The 19099-nt window shown below is 38.3% G+C and overlaps 1 protein-coding gene across 5 annotated transcripts in view; it reads right to left on the bottom strand.

The window, feature by feature from the left end:
- Window positions 1-19099, bottom strand: part of slc4a11 (solute carrier family 4 member 11) — a 140447-nt gene that overhangs the window by 79376 nt on the left and 41972 nt on the right. For 4 of the 5 annotated variants that reach the window (XM_044142792.1, XM_044142795.1, XM_044142794.1 and 1 more), the window contains exon 2: window positions 5825-5875. The exons of the other annotated variant lie outside the window; for it this stretch is intronic. In XM_044142792.1, the coding sequence (XP_043998727.1) occupies window positions 5825-5875 (51 nt within the window). The remainder of the gene's footprint in view (window positions 1-5824; window positions 5876-19099) is intronic. 5 annotated transcript variants of the gene reach the window in all.

The raw sequence follows: 19099 nt of genomic DNA, 5'->3' as shown, positions 1-19099 counted from the left end.
CTGCTCTTCGTGGCTTTCTGTCTGAGGAAGATGTTTAGAATCGTTTCCTGGCAACAAGTCGATTAATGTTTGATGTTAGGATCTGAGCGGTGGGAATCTGGAGAGTCCTTTGGAGGTGTGGACGGCTTCCGTCTGCCATCTTGTTCGTTTTCACCACACTGCTTGAATCAGTAAGAACTGCCAAACATGGAGAACTGATGAACATTCTGGAGCTGAAGACGGGACATCGACGACGGGATGAAGAGGGGAAACTGTGCAGAACCCACGGACTCATACTGTGCCTTGAGTGTTGTTGCACTGCCGTCCCATAGACACGCTGCAGCATGACGTCACATGGGTAAGATCCCGCCCCCAGCTCCCTGCTGGGAGGCAAAAAGCTGCTCTCTTTTTGCAGCTGACAATTGGTTTTAGCTTAGTTGTCGGCTGAAACCAATAACTACCGTTGGTTTTAGCCGACAACTTATCAAGATAACACGCTGACTCTTTAGTGTAGGTGTGATGTATAAAAGAAATGGGGATGTCATGCTTTGCTACTAATTGTCAACATTTTGACAAATAGATAACAAGGTCCAAAGGAATCACTGCTTCTCCAAAAAGGAACAAAAGGGAAGGGGGTCATTATGACTTTGACAACCTCAACATGTAGATGTGCTGTGGAATTTGGTGTGTTTCAGTTCAGTTAAATAAAAAGGCAACCCCCCCGCCCCCACACACACACACACCAACACTCAGAAGCAGGTGTTTAAATTAGCTAATCAACCACCGATGTGTTCAGGCGATCACTTATTAATAATCACAAAACGAACATCAAGCCTGAAAACGTAATTCTGTAATGGGCAGAATGTTCTGTTCTTTGTGTGGTAAATACTCGAGTGTCTTCTGCCGTTGTATCCTGATATAATAGCGGCGCTGTTGACAGTCGGTTGCTATGGCAACTGGTCTGTGCATTGCATTGCCGACACAGAGAGTGAGAAAAAAAAAAAAAAGAAGAATACAAATGTTTTTAAGTTGTTTTTCACTGGCTTTTATGTGTTATGTTCCCTTTGCCGGACCAGCAGCACGTAATGATACCCTCAACTCCAGCGTCGTGCACGCACTAAATTTCTGGATGTACAACAAAAACACAACAAGTCTATAAGCTCCATCTGGACGTCTGTATGCTCTCTTCTTGTCAAAACCAAATGGTTTAGAGTCTAAGGCAGTTTTTGGTTTTTTTTTGCACTTCAAAGTAAGTGAAGCTCTGTGTGAACTCACTGTGCAGTGTGTTCAGCTTAACACCAACAGGTGGTAACTTAGTTTGCCATATTGTTTGGCACAAAGTATGTGTTGCAGTGCATTGTCGGTTATGTCATTTAATTGGTAAGGAAAGATCTGACAAGACACTTTAGTTGTAAAGTACATATCAGGACTAGGGTGACTCAAAGTGCTTGAATGTAAAACAGCAAACAAGCAAAAACATTACATTGCAAAGGAAGCAAACTACAGTTTAGTATTCCAGTTATTATGAGTCAAAGGCATCTCTAAACAAGCAGGTTTTTAGTTTTAATTATGTTTCAGCAGGATTGCAGCTTCCTGGTTGTTTGTTCCAGATTAGAGGAGCATACAAAGTGAATACTGCTTCTCATCATTTGGTTCTGATTCTGGGGATGTAGACTGGAACCAGAAGACCTGAGAGGTCTGGAAGGTTGACAGTAGGTCTTTAATATATTGTGATGCTAAGCCTTTCAGTGATTTATAACACCAACAATAGCATTTTAAAGTCTATTCTCTTAGTGGAAGGACTTTAGAACTGGGTGATATGCTCCATCTTCCTGGTTTTAGTCAGAATGCCAGGAGCAGCGGTTTGATTTTTTTTTTTTTCTTTTGTGGAACACCTGTAAAGACCCTGTTGCAGTAATCAATGCAACTACTTTGTAACTGTCTTTATGTGTCTCTGAAGGTTCAGATCAGAGTTCATCACTACACCCAGATCGCTGGTATTTAGCTGTAATAACTGAAGCTGTGCGTCGACTCGATTGATCCTCTTTTGGCCCCAACATAATAACTTCAGTCTGTTCAGTGCTTGAATGGCTTCATGGTCACCTGGTGACATCGTAATGTACAGCTGTGTACCATCTGCCTCGCTATTGCAACTAATCTTATTACTTGTTATAATATGAGCTAGTGGGGGCATATAGATATTAAATAAGAGAGGCACCAGAAAGGAACCCTGGGTATCATTAATAACACACCTATGGACTTATCTTAGAAAATAAAACAATGCGTCTCAGCCTGGACGTGGCACAGAGGACCTGAGCTTGACAAAACAAGTCCGGAATGGGAAATTGTGTCAGCACTAGAAAACTGATGTTCTGAGATGCTTTCCATTCAGCCTGACTGAAAACGACGACAGAAAAACACATTTCTGTCTCCAGAAGTGCAAAGCTGGAAAAAACTGTTGCAGTGAAGGTGAGAGGTAGTCTTACACAGTATTGACTCAGAGAGGCTGAATGCAGAAGCATGCCACACTTTTCAGATATATGTTTGAAGAAAAAAAAAAAAAAAGATAAAGTATTATTTTCCTTCCACTACAATGGCTTGGAGTTTACAAGAGACTAAATCTCTTTACTTTAGACTAGATTCCAAAAAAATGGAGTTTGATTTGTGTTTGTAATGCAACAAAATATGAAAAAATATGAGGTAGAAATCCACTTTACACTTTATTTCCCTTAGTGAAGCTGAGTTTTAAAAGAAAAATACAAATTGAGATGTAAAGTCAATGTTCTTCGAAACCAGCTCTCAGTGATCCAGTAGGGAAAAAATTGACAAACTGTGTTACAAAGATGCAGAAAAGAAATGTGAAAATGAAATCAGTTTACACAAAAAATTTGACTATTTTTGTGGTTAGATATGTTGGACAAAAAAAAAAAAATAAAAATAAAGGCTTTTGGATGTCTAACGTTCAGGTATTTCATCTGGTAGAGAATTTCAGACGACTCGCCCTGCAGCCGCTCTGTGTGAGTCATCCCAATATCTCCTTGTGACACAGGAGCCTTAAATCAAATCCTACAGCAACTACCCGGTTCCCAAATATCAGCCGGCCATCGTTGTGATGTGACGGTAACAATCTCATACTTGTGCTCTTTATCTGCTGACCTCATCTGTGAGAAGGCACCAATTTCAGTGTATTTAGTTTGTCTTGCATCAGGACGATCCCTCAGCGCTTGACATCAGCTGAACCTCGCCGTGTTGTTGCCTTGCCTGCTTCCCCCCTCCGAGCCTCAAACCCACCGGCTGACGCTCCGACTTTCAAATCACCTTGTGTGAGAGCAGCTACAGCTCACCAGCAGGAACCCTGGGTTTGTTTCAAAATATAACAGCATCAATTCAGCAATTTTGTTATTTACTCACATATTTTCTTACTTTAGGTAGGGAATTCTTTTAAATCTGGGTTTGGCCTGAACAGAATATTGAATCTGAACAAACCGCATGTGAGGCTAACCCCGCTAACTTTGTGCTAAAACAAAAGCGTGCAACATGTGGAAGGAACGAGAGCCGAGGGCTTCGTTTTGTTTGATACGGTTCAAACGTTTTGTGATGTTCCTCTGCCACTTTTGAGGTGAGCTTGGAGCGGTGAAGCATCTTTGCATCATTGAAAAGTTTTAAACTTCTGCGATTTGCGTTCTGAGAACAGAATTAGCTCCACATGCTGGAGAGCAGCTGCTCATATATGGTGTTTTGTATATTTAGGCTGCTCTGTGTGTTCTAAAGCTCGATATTTACACAAGTTGTATGTCCTGGAGTGCATCGCAGTGACACACACTCTCTCACAAGATGTAAAGAGGAAGTAGCGCATATGGAACTGGTCAGATGTTTACACATATTGCATTTTCTGGCTTTACTGATATGAGGGGTTTGTTTTTCCATCAGTGTTTCCCCAAACACTATCTAAGGAATGTTCTGTCAAATATATAGACATTCAAGACAAGTATTTATTCAATAACTGTTACATGTATTTTGTTTTCATCAAAGGTCATTACCAATCTATTGTTCTACAGACTGATTGCTGCTGTTAAAACGGAGTAAGGGTGAACAGTCTGCACATATTTAGAAAGCCTGGCTGATTTTAGCGTACACTGATTTGTTTCTGTAGCAAAAAAAGTTGCAAAGCTGGCAACAGCAGGCTGACTATTGTGAAACGCAGCCCTCTCTCAGACCCTTGTGGTGGTAGAAAATTCTGGTGGCTTGAACCGATTGTCAATCGCCCAAAATGATAGAAATTGGGAATGATCAATCTGCACTGCATTCATTGCATTCATATCAATGAAGGAACTTCCCAGTTAGTAATTCTGAATGTTTTGACTAGGCCTGTCACGGTAGCAATTTTTGCCAGACGATTAATTGTCCCAGAACCTGTTGAGATAAATGATAATATTGGGGTGTTTTAGACAATTTTCAAAAAAATATAATGGTAATAATGGAAGAATAAAATAAGAACACTTTCTCAAAGGTCGATAAACTTTAAATTCTGATGAACATTTAAACATGGAACTGGAAGAGATTTTAAATAAACAAAATAAATAAACAAAACAACAGAAATAACAAATTAAATTAATTCTGAAGTCTCTGTAGACAAAATTATCTTTCAAAAAAGGGATAGTTGAGATCAAAGCACCAGACTGAAGACCAGTTTTGGTAGAAAGAGAGAGAAAAAAGAAAAACAATAAATCTAGCAAATGAAAATTGTTACATTTGCTTTAGTTTATCATGTGATTAATTGATTTATTGTGACAGGCCTCGTTTTCATACCTGATGGACTCTGTTCGACTGGGGCCCAAAATTTCTATTTCTCATACAGTTTTGGCTTAATTGCAGCTCTGAGTGTTTTACCGACTGTATAACCCAGTTAACGATTAATCGATTACCAAATTAGTTGACGATCACCTCAACAATAGATTCAACAAGATTACTCCGATTAATCATTTCGGCACTAACGGCGTTCATGCTAACGATGAGTTTATGTAAACCACAGAACCTGCTTCACGGAGCAGAACCTTCCAGGTGACCTACAGCAAAAACCTTTAACACGCTAACATGAGTCACCGTTTGGTCGTCGCATACGTTTGCTCAGTATTGAGCTTCCAGACCTCTGCTAATGATCCCCCACGACGACGGGTAATGCTTACATACCAACAATAATGTAATTGCATTCATATTTTTGATAAAAGGTTGCCTAATAAAGACAGCCACGCTCATCTGCAGCAGGGGGCCATCTGCGACTCTGCTGAGTGAATCGCTGTATTACAGGAAGGGGAATAATTGGCTGAGGGAGACAGGGAGATCCAACGCAAGTATATTCCATCTTGACTGCTATGGCTGCACAAACTAATTGGGAGTCTCTCCTTGGCTTGAAGGTAATGAAACCGCTGTTATAACAGGCAGAAAAGTTCATTATTTATATTCGAATGCAGCGCGGAGTGAGAGCTGGGAGCGGTTTTTGTGTCTGCGCTGCAGTTTCAACATCTTCTTTAAATGAGAAGATGCACATCTGTGGTAAAAATTGTCTCGCAAATGCATTTTATTGCAATAAATTTTGAAAACTGGGATCCCATTCGAACTTTAGCTCAATAGAATAGAATATTATCATTGTAACAATGAAATTTGTGTGCAATTCTCCCAATTCCTTTAAGTGAAAAAACAATGTTTTACTTAAAAAAAAAAAAAAAAGACTACTATAACTGAAATTTTATCATATGTTTGCACTTATCTCTTGATAAAAGATCCTTATTTTCCCCCTATTCTAATGCATTGTTTTGAATTTCTGTTTTTGATGCGTCAGGCTCACCCATTTCTTGAAAGAAGTATCCATTCTTGGACATCCCCGATGGAGGCGCCTCTGCAAGAGCAGCACAGGAAAAGACAGAAATCTGATCAACAGTAAAAAAGACCCAGGATGCAGCACCATTTGTTGTAATTATGTGGTAATTGTTAACATGGGAAACAAATAGGAACCATTATGCTGTCCTTTGTGTGTGTGAGTCATTTGGCTCTGGTGTGTACTCAGAAATATTCTGTTTATTCGGAACAAAAACTTCCCACCTTTAAAAAATAAATAAATAAAATAAAAAATTAAATCTAATTTTGTTAATTTAGTCAAAACCGTGAAACAATCTGCTTTCTGGAGGACAGTGACAACAAACACACAGAGCAGAATCTGCCAAAGAGATTACGAGGCCAAATGTCACCCAAATCAGACGTATATGTTGGAGGGTTAAATCGAATAAGTGTGAACACTCTGATATATCTGCTTTTTGTTTTTGAGTCAGAGTCGAGTCAGATTCCCAAATCTGACTCGTATCCAACCTTTTTCAATGTGATTCCAGAGGGAACAATCGAAGCGGTTTTGACACGACTTTGACGTCACTTTCCTTCACAACTGCGGGCCGGTGGGAAGTGTTAGTAGTTAGCAAGATGGACGACAGCTGCAACAATAATCTGACCCCCCGACCCTCGTTGCCATCCAATACAACCCACACAGCACCACTGCTTCTTCACAGAAACTGTTCGCCTCAAACAAAGTGATAGAATGCCAGAATGTCCCTATTTTAATTTGTGGGATTCCTCGTCGGAGTCTGTTGGCACATTAATCAGTCCCATCAGCATCATCATAGTATTTACATTTGAACAAATTCTCCAGAAATTATTAAAATATAAACAGAGGGAATTTGATACAGAATTGTTTTAAATAAATGTTCTATTTGTTAAAGCTCTTCTTTCCTTTTGTCACTCACATAATTTACACAGAATCTCTTGATTTTGTTTCTGAATTAAAAATCATTTCTGAATCAAATCCTGACCCTGAAAATCGGAATCGAATCGACGTTCACTGAAAGATTTGCGTCTCTAATTGAGAACATTTCAGTGAAGCAATGTTTTTGGTGATGAGCTTCACTTGTGACAACAAAATATACAAAAAATTAAAACTATCATGCTGCAGTTTGGATGCAGTCCTGTCCAGTTCGAGGTGAACGCTGCCCATGAATCCATCAAATTAAACGTGCGAGGAAGTAATTGCTAGACCCAAAGTGTTATGAACAGCTATGAGTGATTTCATTCCCTGCTAGTTTAAGGTCACACTTTATCTTTGCAATATTTCAGCCATAACTCCATAAACACTCCACTCCATAAAAATACATAAATAAATAAATAAAAGTACTTGATTTGCATCTCAACCGGTTGTTCGTTGCATTGCAAATGTGAGCTAACATGTTGTGTGGTCCAAACAAGAGCAGTGAAGGAGAGTCAAATGTGTCAATAGCCCTTTTGCAATAAGCAATAAATCAATTAATAGCAAGATGAATTAAAACAAGCTCCATTTCTATTTCCATAATTTATTGGTTTTTTTTCTTTTCTCTCAAAAACTAAACGACTAAAGTCTTCAGTCTGGTGTGTTGGTCAACACTCTCCTTTTATACTACCCTTTGTCCTTTTTTTTTTAACAGTCTTCATAATTCATGTTATTTATTGTTTTGCTTGTTATGCTTCATTTGTTTTGGGTATTTAGAAAGTCTCTCAGTTGTAGTGTTTAATGTTCCCTAGAATGTAAAACTTTTTACAAGTCTTTAAAAGAAGAAGATTTGTATGTTTATATTTCACATAATCTAGTGTTACTGTACAGTAAGTCTAGGCCATACATTTTAAACTTTATCCATACATCGAATTTTCTGTTTTTAAAGATTTAAGTTTAGAAAAATCTTGATTTTTTTTTTTCCCCACCAGTGCACTTCTTTGGTTTCCATAGTGATGTTATCCCACCCAAGAACTACCATCTTGTTTGACAAGCGTGTTACAGCTTCTATTTATTTTCACTTTGAAAACTCAGATAAGGAACAGTTGAAATAAAAAAAAAAACAACTTTTATAGATATTTAAAAACTTTTAAAGACAAAAAATGCTGTTTAACTTTTATGTCCAGCGCTATTGTACACCAATTCATCTAATTAGTGTAAAAGTGAAGGTTTATGAATATTGATCAAAGAAAATAAAGTGCAAATGCCCAAAAGTGAACCTTGTGCCGCATAGCAATGATTTCATTGACATTGTAAAAAATATACTGCAGGGGGGAAACTGGTCTTCCAAAAACACTGCATCACTGCTCCCCTAACGCTCCCCTATCTCCAAATTCAAAACAAGAAGCAACAGATAAAAATAAATAAATAAATAATTCCTTTAGGAAAAACAGTCAACAGAAATCGAAGGACGCGAGTCCGTTGATATGAAAACCACAAAAGCAAAACATATACAACACACAAGCACATCCTTTTCATCACTAAAGGTCTCGACTCCAGGAAAATGGTCGGTGATAATCCACAGTGAGCTTTGCTTCCAGGCAAGCAATCATTTTTGCGAGAGTAGTGTGTTTTCAAAACGGTGTATATCTCGGTTTGGAATTAAACCTATAATCTGGCAGAGCCCTTGATTACAAATGCAGTGAAGTAATTTAGAGCACAACATTTTGGAGTGTTCGCTGTGGATGTGTGCAGCATGTGAAAGGCTCAAGGAGGCGAGGCGGACAGCGGGGGAAGCTTTGAAGGTTATTGAGGCGTTGTGAGCATGTTGAGGGCAGAAAAAGTGATGGGACGTTTCACCGTCTCTTACATGTTACAGCAGTGCGTTTGATCAGATGTTCCCTCTTTTGACCTCTGAGGTCTGAGCCATGGCAGGCAAAATTACATCCCTCTGATTTGATTTATTTGATTTGAATGAAAAAAAAAGAAAGAAAAAAAACAATACATGCAGCAAGATAGACCGACTAATTGTCTGGGATTCAAATTAGGCAAAGATAACGTTTGTAGCAGAAGGGAGTCCAATTGATTGCAAAAGTTATTCAAAAATCCTACGGCTGATATCACAGGTTTACACAGAAATCATGTCCAAATTTGTTGCGATAAGGGGAACACTATCCGTATTTCAGTACTGGCGAGCAGTTTTAAAATGAAGTTTGACGACAACTACAGCACCGTTTTATCTTCTTAAGCTTTTAGTCTTTTTCTGTCATGAAACATGCTAGATTAAGTGTTGGTGTAGCTGAGTTAATTTTATTTATTTATGAACCTTCTCAAAACGTTTTTATTTGCTTTTGGACTGTGGCAGGCTATTTCTGTTTTATACTCCTTTTATTTTTTGTTCCTAATGTAAATAGTGTTCTGGAGGGACGATTATTAGTGTTACTCAAAGCAGTAGCTGCAGCAGCCAGGCAGAAGCTGCCAAACCGAGCTGCTGGTAAGATGCATGCTAATGCTACCTCTCACTTTTAATAATGTTTATAATGTTAAAAATAGTTCTCACAGCTTTTGTTCTTCATAAAAAGTATTGTTAATTGTGTAAGTGTTTTAAGCAAAACTTTGGGGTTGGTTATAATTACATTCCTACGTTTATAGAGCTTGTATAAAGTTTTCCCTCCAAAATGTGCTTGTTGGGCCGCAGGACCACTACTGGGACTGTGTGTACCAAACCCGGTGGCTGAGTGTGTCCCATATTGTTTTATAGGAGGATTAAACCAACGCAGAGCTTGATTCCAGTGTGATTCTTTCCACAACCGGCAGCCTTTTGGAAATTTTCAACTTAAATGTTTAAATTCTCATGTGCAGAAGTGTCAAACGTAAATCACAGAAGAGACCTTAAACATGAACACTGCTGTGGGAACAAATAGTAAAGCGTCCGGCACTGATGCATTTTGCTCCAGTAATACAATTTTCTGAGTAAATAGTCAAGTAAGGGCAGAATCATTTAAAGGGGCAATATGATTATTATAATATTTTATAACATGATTAAGGAATTATGTTACATTCAAGTGTCATAAAAATGATACATATATATAATGACTCAAAAGAAACTTGACTTTTCAATTTAACACCTTGACATTCCAGTCACAATAACAAATTTTGTTGGGTGATGAATTGTTCCAGAACTTACTCCGATAAATGATAACATTGTTGTTTTGAGATCCGTTTCCAGTAATAATGCAAGAACACGTCCTCAAAGATCAATAAGCAAAGTCTAATGAACAAATATCCAAAATAAATCAACAGAAACAGCAAATAAAATCAATTATTAAGTCTCTCTTAACAATATTGTCCTTCAAAAAAAAAAAAAGAGCCAGTTGAGACCAAAACCCCAGACTGAAGTTTTTGATAGAAAGACAGAAAAGAGAAAATTGATGAATCATGCAGATGAAAATGATTGAACATGTTTTAATTCATTTATTGCTTATTGCAACAGGCCTGTGAAACATTAAGTGGTCTCTGTGTTGCATGTTTTGATTATACTGCTCAGAAACAGGTAAACCTGATCTACGTCAGTCTTGGATGGATATTTTTGTTGCATCTGTCCACATACAGCTGTGTGTGTGTAAAGTGGCAGTAATCTTGCCTAGAGCACCAGCGTGGCGAGAGCCAGCTCTGGATATATAGATAACAAGCCCACCTCGTCATTCAATAAATGTTCTTATTATTCTTTTGTAGTAAGTTGTGACAGACGTAGCAAAAAGGGAAAGAGAAAGCTGAGCAGATAAACTATCATGAGAGCAAAGTAGGAGGAAAATAAAACAACACTATTTCAACAAACATAATTCACGACACAGAGATCGCAAAAAACAGAGATTCCAGAAGCTGCGTCTTCACATATCTGGGTCCGGTGTTTATTCCTGTGGCTCTCTGTGCCAGTTTCCCCTGAATGCTTTGGCTCTTTGAACTGAGTCTCGAGCGTTGTGATCAGGAAGATTCATCTGTTTTAGTTACATTAAGCTGTCTGGCACTGTTAGATGCAGGGAGAGATTTAGAAAGGATTTGAGGAGAATACATACTATCCCTGTGACTTACTTTGCCAGATCGATATAAATAGAGCAGTGACATTTCTGCTGTTTGACACGAGACTTTGATTGTCTTTTACTGTCATCAAATGAAGAGCTTGGTCTTAAATGGGAGTGTTCATGGGAATAAAATTAACCCAAGTTTTGTGGTTATTTAAAGAAGAGCAAAATATTGAGAAAATAAATACTATTGAGTTAACACCAAATGCAAAATAGCAAAGTTAAAGACTGTGCAACAAAATAATAGTACAAACCCTTTACTTGAATAAACTCACTGCCCTTAATACCCAAACCTGACTGACATTTTAAAGCCAGAGTCAGTAAAGCACACGGATACTGGTGAAGACATTTTTGTGATGGTAAATAAGAAAAGCCAGAGAAATATAAGTTCTATATTGACATTTTGTAAATGATAAGATGCAATCTGAAAGGGAAACATTACAGTTTCACAACATAATGCAGTTTATATTTTCACTTATCCATACACAGCTGGACTCTCAGCAAGTTTTCATCCACCATTCTGGATAAAAATGGTGGATGTTCAACATTCAACCATTTTGCAATGGCTGAATGTGACAGAATGTGTCTACATGGCTAATCTGTAAACCCGGATTTTAGCACGGGCTTACTGGGGCTGCAGCCCCGGGGCCCAGCGCTTCAGGGGCCTCTAAAGATGCTTTGTATTTTTGTGAATGAATAAAGTCAGAATGCCTCAATTTTATCACTGGCTAAGAGGATTTTAGCAATGTTGTTGAAAAACTGTCTGATTTGTTCTGGCAAACGTCCATCATGAATGCTTGATTATGATTGGTCCAAGTCGGACGCTTCTTACGCTTTGGGGCGGAGCTTCAGGGAGTCATTTCTCACTTAGGCAGACAACAGAATGAATGACAGCGAAGTGCAGGAAGGAAAGAAAAAGAAGAGCGCGACCCAGAGGTGATGAAGAAAATATCCAAGCTAAGAGGGTTTTTTAAAGCTCATATTGGACATGGAACAGAACCATTGTCCCTCTCCGCTTCTCAAGACGTTAGCCTTGCTAACAGCGGTTCTATGGTCCGCCAGAATCTGGATCTCTCACTGATCTGGTGCCCGCCGAGAGGCGGCGGAAGGGCAAACGTCTTTGGCAGGTGCAGCAATAACCACGGAAAATCCGTACCGTACTGATCCTGGGCTTTGGGTAAAAACTGATGAGTTCGTGTGGGCTTACTGGGCTGAGAAAGAAGCAGGGAATATGGATGTTACTTTTAAAACATCAGAAACGATTCTTCTCCAGATCACGTTTTAAAAGCCAGCTCCCAAGTGGTGAGCATAGTGAACCCTCGCTATTTCACGGCTCACCTTTCACCGTCTGGCTGCTTCATGGATTTGCATCGTGCATTGTGTTCTGCATTCTGATTGGCTTACAGTCTCTCCGCTACTTCTCTACCTGTGTCAATAATGCTGTGGTTTAATATGTACATGTACTTAAAAATGGTCAATGGCTGATTTTTGTGACCTTGTAGGTAAAGAAGGTCTGTGGATAGGATCGGTTCCACAAGTCACGGCCAAGCACCAACCACCCAAAGGGAAAAAAATAAATATATATATATATATATATATATATATATATATATATATATATATATATATATATATATATAAACGATGATTAAGTAGGGCCCACACCCTCCTAAGTCCGGCCCTGCTAATCTGAATATCTGTTTTGCAAAATTAATGTGTTTTATCTATATATACTACAAAGCAACTTCATTTAAAGCCTGTTCTCCGTTTCAGTTTTCCCACGTGTGACAGTGGAACAAAAATACAAGCAGGGAAGCTTGTTTTGATACGTGAACTAAATGCATGAACATGTAATGCAGAACATCAAAGCGGACACATGTAACGGCAAACACTGCAAGTATTGTGCCTTTGGTCTTAATTTAAAATGAGTATTTTTAGATTAAGTACTTCCTTACATCTTCAACTGAGGACAAATGCAGGTGTAAAGGAACCTGGATATACACATGATTTACTGAATTATTTTCCCTACATACAATAAATGTCCATATAAAATGTGCTCGTTTTTATTCATATACGTGTCTTAATCTTAATTTAAGATGCTAAAAATCTAAAAATGCAGAGAAAGAAAAAACTTAACATTCAGAGAATTTGTTTTGAAAACTTATGATAGTCTTTAAGTCAACAATCATTGGACGAACAATATTTTACTCAGGGAGAGGTGCATAAACATGATTATTAAACACGAGCGACCGACAAAACGACTCTTCCTGCAAGCGGAGCGTCAGACCCCTTTATGCAGAAAGATGCATGATAACATTTTCAAGAAAGAGGAAGCTGCTGATGTGCAGGCAGGAAGTCAGAACTGTTTAGCTTAGCACATGTGTCTCTTTGCTTTCACAGCATGTGGGGTGTGGGTAGTGTTTGTATCAGAACCAGCCCTTTCGTGACTGCCATACATATGCAGAAGCAAGTCACAATTTGGTCCAAACAAATCTGGAAAGTGTGTCTTAACGTCCAGAACGGAAAGTTTGTTTTCTGAATCGATCTAAATATTAATTCAACCTAAAACGGGGTGGGTGGGGGAAGAATGCTCTTGGTTTTGCAGGAGTTTTAAAAAATTACTTTTTGAGTCTTTGCTTGACATCCTAACACTGACTACATGAATCAGATGTTGTGGCACAAATATTTATATAAGTATTGCACCAACTTGAGCGACTGAAACACACCCAAACGTTTGTGGTTTTGCAGCAGCTTGAGTGTGCATCAGTCTGACAAGTGATGCAGAAAGCTGCTGGATGAAGAGAGACAGAGGTTTTCTGCAGGGAAAAGAAATTTGACTTAATATGTTCACTCGCCAAACCATGCACGCATGTGAGGATCATTTTGATTGGTTGGTCAGAAGTGGATATACTTCAGGAGAATCGTGATTCTTTGTTACATTTAAAGAGAACATCAGACTAAAATACCATAAATTCTAATATTTTGCAGAACAACTTTTGTTATCATGCAGGAATAATACAACATCATGTTTCCCTACATGAAGCCCATATTCTCTCTTTGGTAATAGTTCAGGTTTTTGCACTGAGGCAACGTCATGAGTTTCATAACAATAGTGGTTGATTTGGGGTTGTGTGGAGTAGTTATGAGCAGGCAGCATTCTACTCCCAGTACACAGAAATGGGAAAAGCCGTTTTTGAATGTCCTCTCTGCCTTTTAAGGGGATAGCCTGGATTTCTTTTTTAAAGTCAGGATTGGTGAAGTTAGCAATAGCAAAAATGTGTCCAATATCTGTATTAGACAGGCATTGATAAAAAGTGTGTACACTTCACATTAGACCATTTTTATCTCATCATTTTCTTGTCAGATGAACAATATCTGACAATAGGGTGAACAATAGGGTGTTATAACATGGAATGATGTCATCATGTCTGCCATCTGTATATATCTGTCTGATAAACTGTCAGTTTGCTGCAATAATAACCTTAAAAGCATAAGAACATCCTTTCCAGGAGGCTGCTGCATAAATAACACCCCGACACAAAATCAGGACAGTTCATTCACTCTTGGTGGACTGGGAATGCCCTGAGGAATCCCACTTGATGGTGCAGATACTGGGGCTGGGACCACAATACCACACATACTTTGATTAGGCTGTTTACTCAAAACAGAAGCCTACTTGATTTGGGGTGACCAGAAAAAGATTCTTATAATACAAATTAAAATCACGATTTTGTTTTTATTTCTCCCCTCCAGGGGGTCTTTTGTGGGCTCTACTGTCCCTTATTTGAAGGTAGGGGGAAGGAGAGGGAGGAAGACATGCGGTAAATATCGACGGGTCCGGGAATCAAATCCGTGACGGCCGTGTCGAAGACTCAAGTCCTCCAAGTGTGGGTCGCGCTATCCCCTACGCCACCACAGTACGCCCCCAAAAACACATTCTAATAAGGTAGTTCACACAATAAGTCATTAAAAGTCATGGCAGTTTAATGAAATATATTAATAATTCAGTCATAGTGCTAGCGTTCATCATCTATCAGCTGTAAGGAGATGTCGGCGTTTCATTGAGACGTTGCAGCAACAAGCCCCGCCTACTTGGGAGTGGCTACGTACGCATTTTGGGGAAATTGTAGTCGATTTTACAGAAGAGCAATGCATTCATCTTGTTGGAATGAAAGTAACAAGAAGTTACTCAACTTCTTGAGTAACTTCTTGAAGTTACTCAACTTCTTGAGTAACTTCTTCAAGTTTTTACTTTTTTGGTTGTAGTACTGCTCTTACTTGTATACAGTTTTTGAGTACAGAACCCACCTCTTTTAATTGGACCATTTAAATATTGACTGATATGAAACAATATTTCAGTACAGCATTCATACACACTGAACCATTTTACATTGTGATGTTACGGCCCTAAATGTCAATTTGAGTGACACGAAGTACAGTGACTGGATAGCTCAAGACAAATATTCAAAATGGTTCTCGATTACTTTTAAAAATACTAAAAATAATGTTGATGTGCATTTAACCCCTTTTAACTGGTTAACCCTACCTAGTTGCCTGATTTCAGAAAGCCAGGCAACTAGTTAAAAAAGGACTTTACCTCAGTATATGGTGACCCAAGCTGTTTTTCTTTCACTACATCTAAGTTCCCACACCAATGTGTTGTGGTATTGTGTGCCATGTGTTTCCATGATAACGGGACGGCAGCCTGTCATGGTGTCACTTGGAAATCACTGCTGTGGCGCGAGCGGCACGTTTTTACTTCCACTTTTAGAGTGGTCAGCTGATTGATGCTTCCTTGGCAGTGGGAGCCTAGATTGGGAGAAAATTATGTGTTCCGAATTCGCCGCAAAAGGAAAAGTGGATGGTGAGAATTGACAATCGGAAGACAAAATGGACGGGACAATTTGCATTCATTCTCCCTCCGACCAGGCCGAGACCAAGGTGCTTAATTTGCCAGGGGACCGTGGCTAATGATGGTGATAAAGGTTTCCAAATTGAGACGGGTTGATGAGAGCATGCGTAGGAATTCTGAAGAAACATTTGCCGAGATAAATCCACTCAGATCGTCTCATCAAGCTGCAAGAGCGATGTTTGTTCAAACTATGACACAACACCAGAAAGAAACAACGTGCTCACTCAGGATGATGCATTTCATTTTGATTCCTGAGACCTTTGTATCACAAAAAGAGGTTGAACTGTTTTGTGAAACTGAGAGGAACCTTTTAACTTATTTTAGCGCTTTAAAAAAAATATATATATATTCCTGAGATGCTTTAATTATTTTGAATAATGGTGTAGGGCTTGGTGGACATTTTTGGTCAAAAAATGCTGAACAAGGAATAGATTAGAAGTTTTGTTTGCAGATAGCCACAGGCAATTTGTGAGAGATAGCAAAGGCCGATATGGATTTTAAATGGTATTGATAATTTGTGGTATTTGCTGCGATGATAAATAAAAGTGATAACAATTGGCTAAATTAATTATTTATGTCTCTGCACGCAGTTAGAGCCTAACACAAATAATGTTCTAAAAGTAAAACCTACCCATCATCAAATGGTCTGTTTGATACATCGGTTACATAAAGCCGTTCAACTACACTAGACATCAACAATTAGTGCGTTAAGTCATATTTTCAAATATATTGACGTTGCTAACACTATAAGAAATACTACACTGTAAAAAATTATTGTTCCCCCCCAAAAAAAAAATCATAATACACCTCATGATAGAAGATTTTCTGGTGACATGATACCAATGCAATAGGAACCAACAATTCATATTATGGGTTAGAATGGTCCAAACAAAGTCCAGACCACTATCCAGAGGAGGATCTGTGATGGTTTGTTTTTCCATTATTGGGGAAAAATTCCTTGAAATTGGGCCTGTATCTCTTTAAGTCCTGCTCTTTCTCAAACTCCACCTTCAGCAGGTCATCACAACATGGCTCCTCTATTTAACCCTTTAGCAACATTTCTACCAGCGTTTCACTGAGAAGCGGCTCCTTTAATGAGCTCAGCAGAATGCCAGTTCCACCAGGTGTTTCCTAATTGCCATTAGCTAGTCTGAAGGAGTCACTGGGAAAGCCTGTCCTATAATGTGGAATGGAAACTGCAGCTCAGAGGAGGAGCTTCACCCTCGTAGGCAGCGCTGCATCCAACCAGGCATTTTGCACAGCTGAATGGTTGCCATGGAGATGAAAGGATTTCTCAAACATGCATGAAAGAATCAAGGCAACACTAGGTATCTTTTTGATGAAGGAATGACATTAACTGACAGAAAGACACCACAATTTTCCCATTTTCATTTGCAAAACATTTTGAACATTATCCTTCCACTTCACAACAATGCAATAATTAATAATGCCGTTTATATGGAAATGCTTTAGTTTGAATACAGAGCTGAAAAATATGATTTTGTCACAATTGCTGTATCAATATCAATTTGTGCGATATCCAAACTGCAAAGAACTACTGTAATGGAAGATTTTGCTGTTTACAATACATCAAAAACCATCCATTCAATTTCTGCAGAACTTGAATGCATGGTTTTAGTGCATCAGGCCTATAGGATTAACAATTCTGCCCTTCATACACACTGGTTGCATATTTTTAGCATCTAAAAACCCATTAAGAGTGAAGGAGAAGAAAAACAGAAGTCACGAATGTGGGTGAATCATAGTCAACATCACAGTATTCAGCAAGAGTATCACAAGTAGATGTTTTCCAGATATGAGGAATAGCAAAACATGTCTACATAACTTACAAAAATCCTCCAAATCAAAGTAAATATGCAGTCTGAGTTAAAAAAAACAAGCAAATAAACAGTGCAGTAAGAGACCTGCAGGTAAATTCATGTAGAAAGGTTTGAGAGTTATTTCTAATTCTGAAAATTTATGCTGATGCTTCTGTACAGACGTATTGCTTCAGACTATAAAAAAAAAATAAAAATCACATCATTCATGGTTTAAATCTGACTGGACGGATCTAAAAACCGCACATCTTTGATCTTCATTAATAGCCGGCCATAACCTCTGCCATGTCAGCATGGGACAGAAAACAGGATGGTCTGTAATGAAGCCGGCGCTGAGGGAACTCTGGACAGAAACAACATCTAATTGCTGCAGCCCGACTCTTCGTTCCTCCACAACTTTCACTTCAGTCTCCCGCAACTTCTGCTAAAAATAGACTCGGTAAGTTTCCGAGCTGGTTGATCACTGACCATATCCTAACCTACTGGTTTTGCTTTCCATACTGCGTATTCGTGTATTTAAAGGAACTGCTAACTTCAGTTTTAAGATGAAAAAGAAACCCCACAATTTCATAATTATGAAATTAAATTCAAATCACATGTGGATAAGATTGATCTAATGATAAGTCAAAAAAAAAATAATAATACCAGCAAAAGGCTACATAAGATATTTCATAAATCACCCATGGAGCTAATGTTCATCATCTATCAGCCAATCAGAGAGGACACTTGGAGGTGGCTATTTCTGTCTTGGGGGAATTTTAGCTGGAGATTTTCAGAAGAGCTATGGATTCATAGCCTTTTTGTGGCAACTGGCCAAAGAGGCGCTTGTGACGCAAAAAAAAAAAAATGTTTCCATATAATTTAGCAAAATACACTTAACTTTAATACTGCTGAAAAACAAAATCAACTCATCCTAGCGCAGAAAATTCAATTGGGAACCATGAGACTTTTTTTTTTTTAGAAATTGCAATGTTTTTTTTAAGCGAATTTATTTTCAGAATTTCAAGTTGTGCAACTTTATGGTCAATGGAAACGCATCTACTGTGAAATCAAACCAAACTTGTCTTTAGCAAATGCTGTGAGGAACTTGAGGAAGGAAACCGAAAAAGTTTCACCCAAGTTATACAGTTCAAAGGTGTTTCATACCAGATACTATGGAAATGTATGCAAACGTCTGATTTTGAAGACACTAATAAATAAATTTCTGACATATTCTTGCCATCTTTCTTGTGGAGTTTAGCAACTAGAAATCATTTTGGTAGTTGTGATCTAAAACAAGAAAAGTTTGATCTGATTTTGCTCTAGAAGGTAAGAAAAGTTTGGAAAATGGAAAGAAACGACAGTAAAAATAATTTTCAGACTAACTTAGGTCATGACGACTTGATGCCAGTAACTTCCAACCCTCTTATTGTTTGGATCATTAAAGAAATAACTTCATTTAAATTAGTTTTTTTTTTTTAAAGAATTTGTCAAATTCTAAAACCAAAAACGGGGAGATTTT

The sequence above is a fragment of the Gambusia affinis genome, linkage group LG16 (assembly GCF_019740435.1).
Source record: "Gambusia affinis linkage group LG16, SWU_Gaff_1.0, whole genome shotgun sequence".
NCBI classification, from domain to species: Eukaryota; Metazoa; Chordata; class Actinopteri; order Cyprinodontiformes; family Poeciliidae; genus Gambusia; species Gambusia affinis.
Note: the sequence above shows the minus strand (reverse complement) of the source record. Positions and strands in the feature narration are given on the sequence as shown.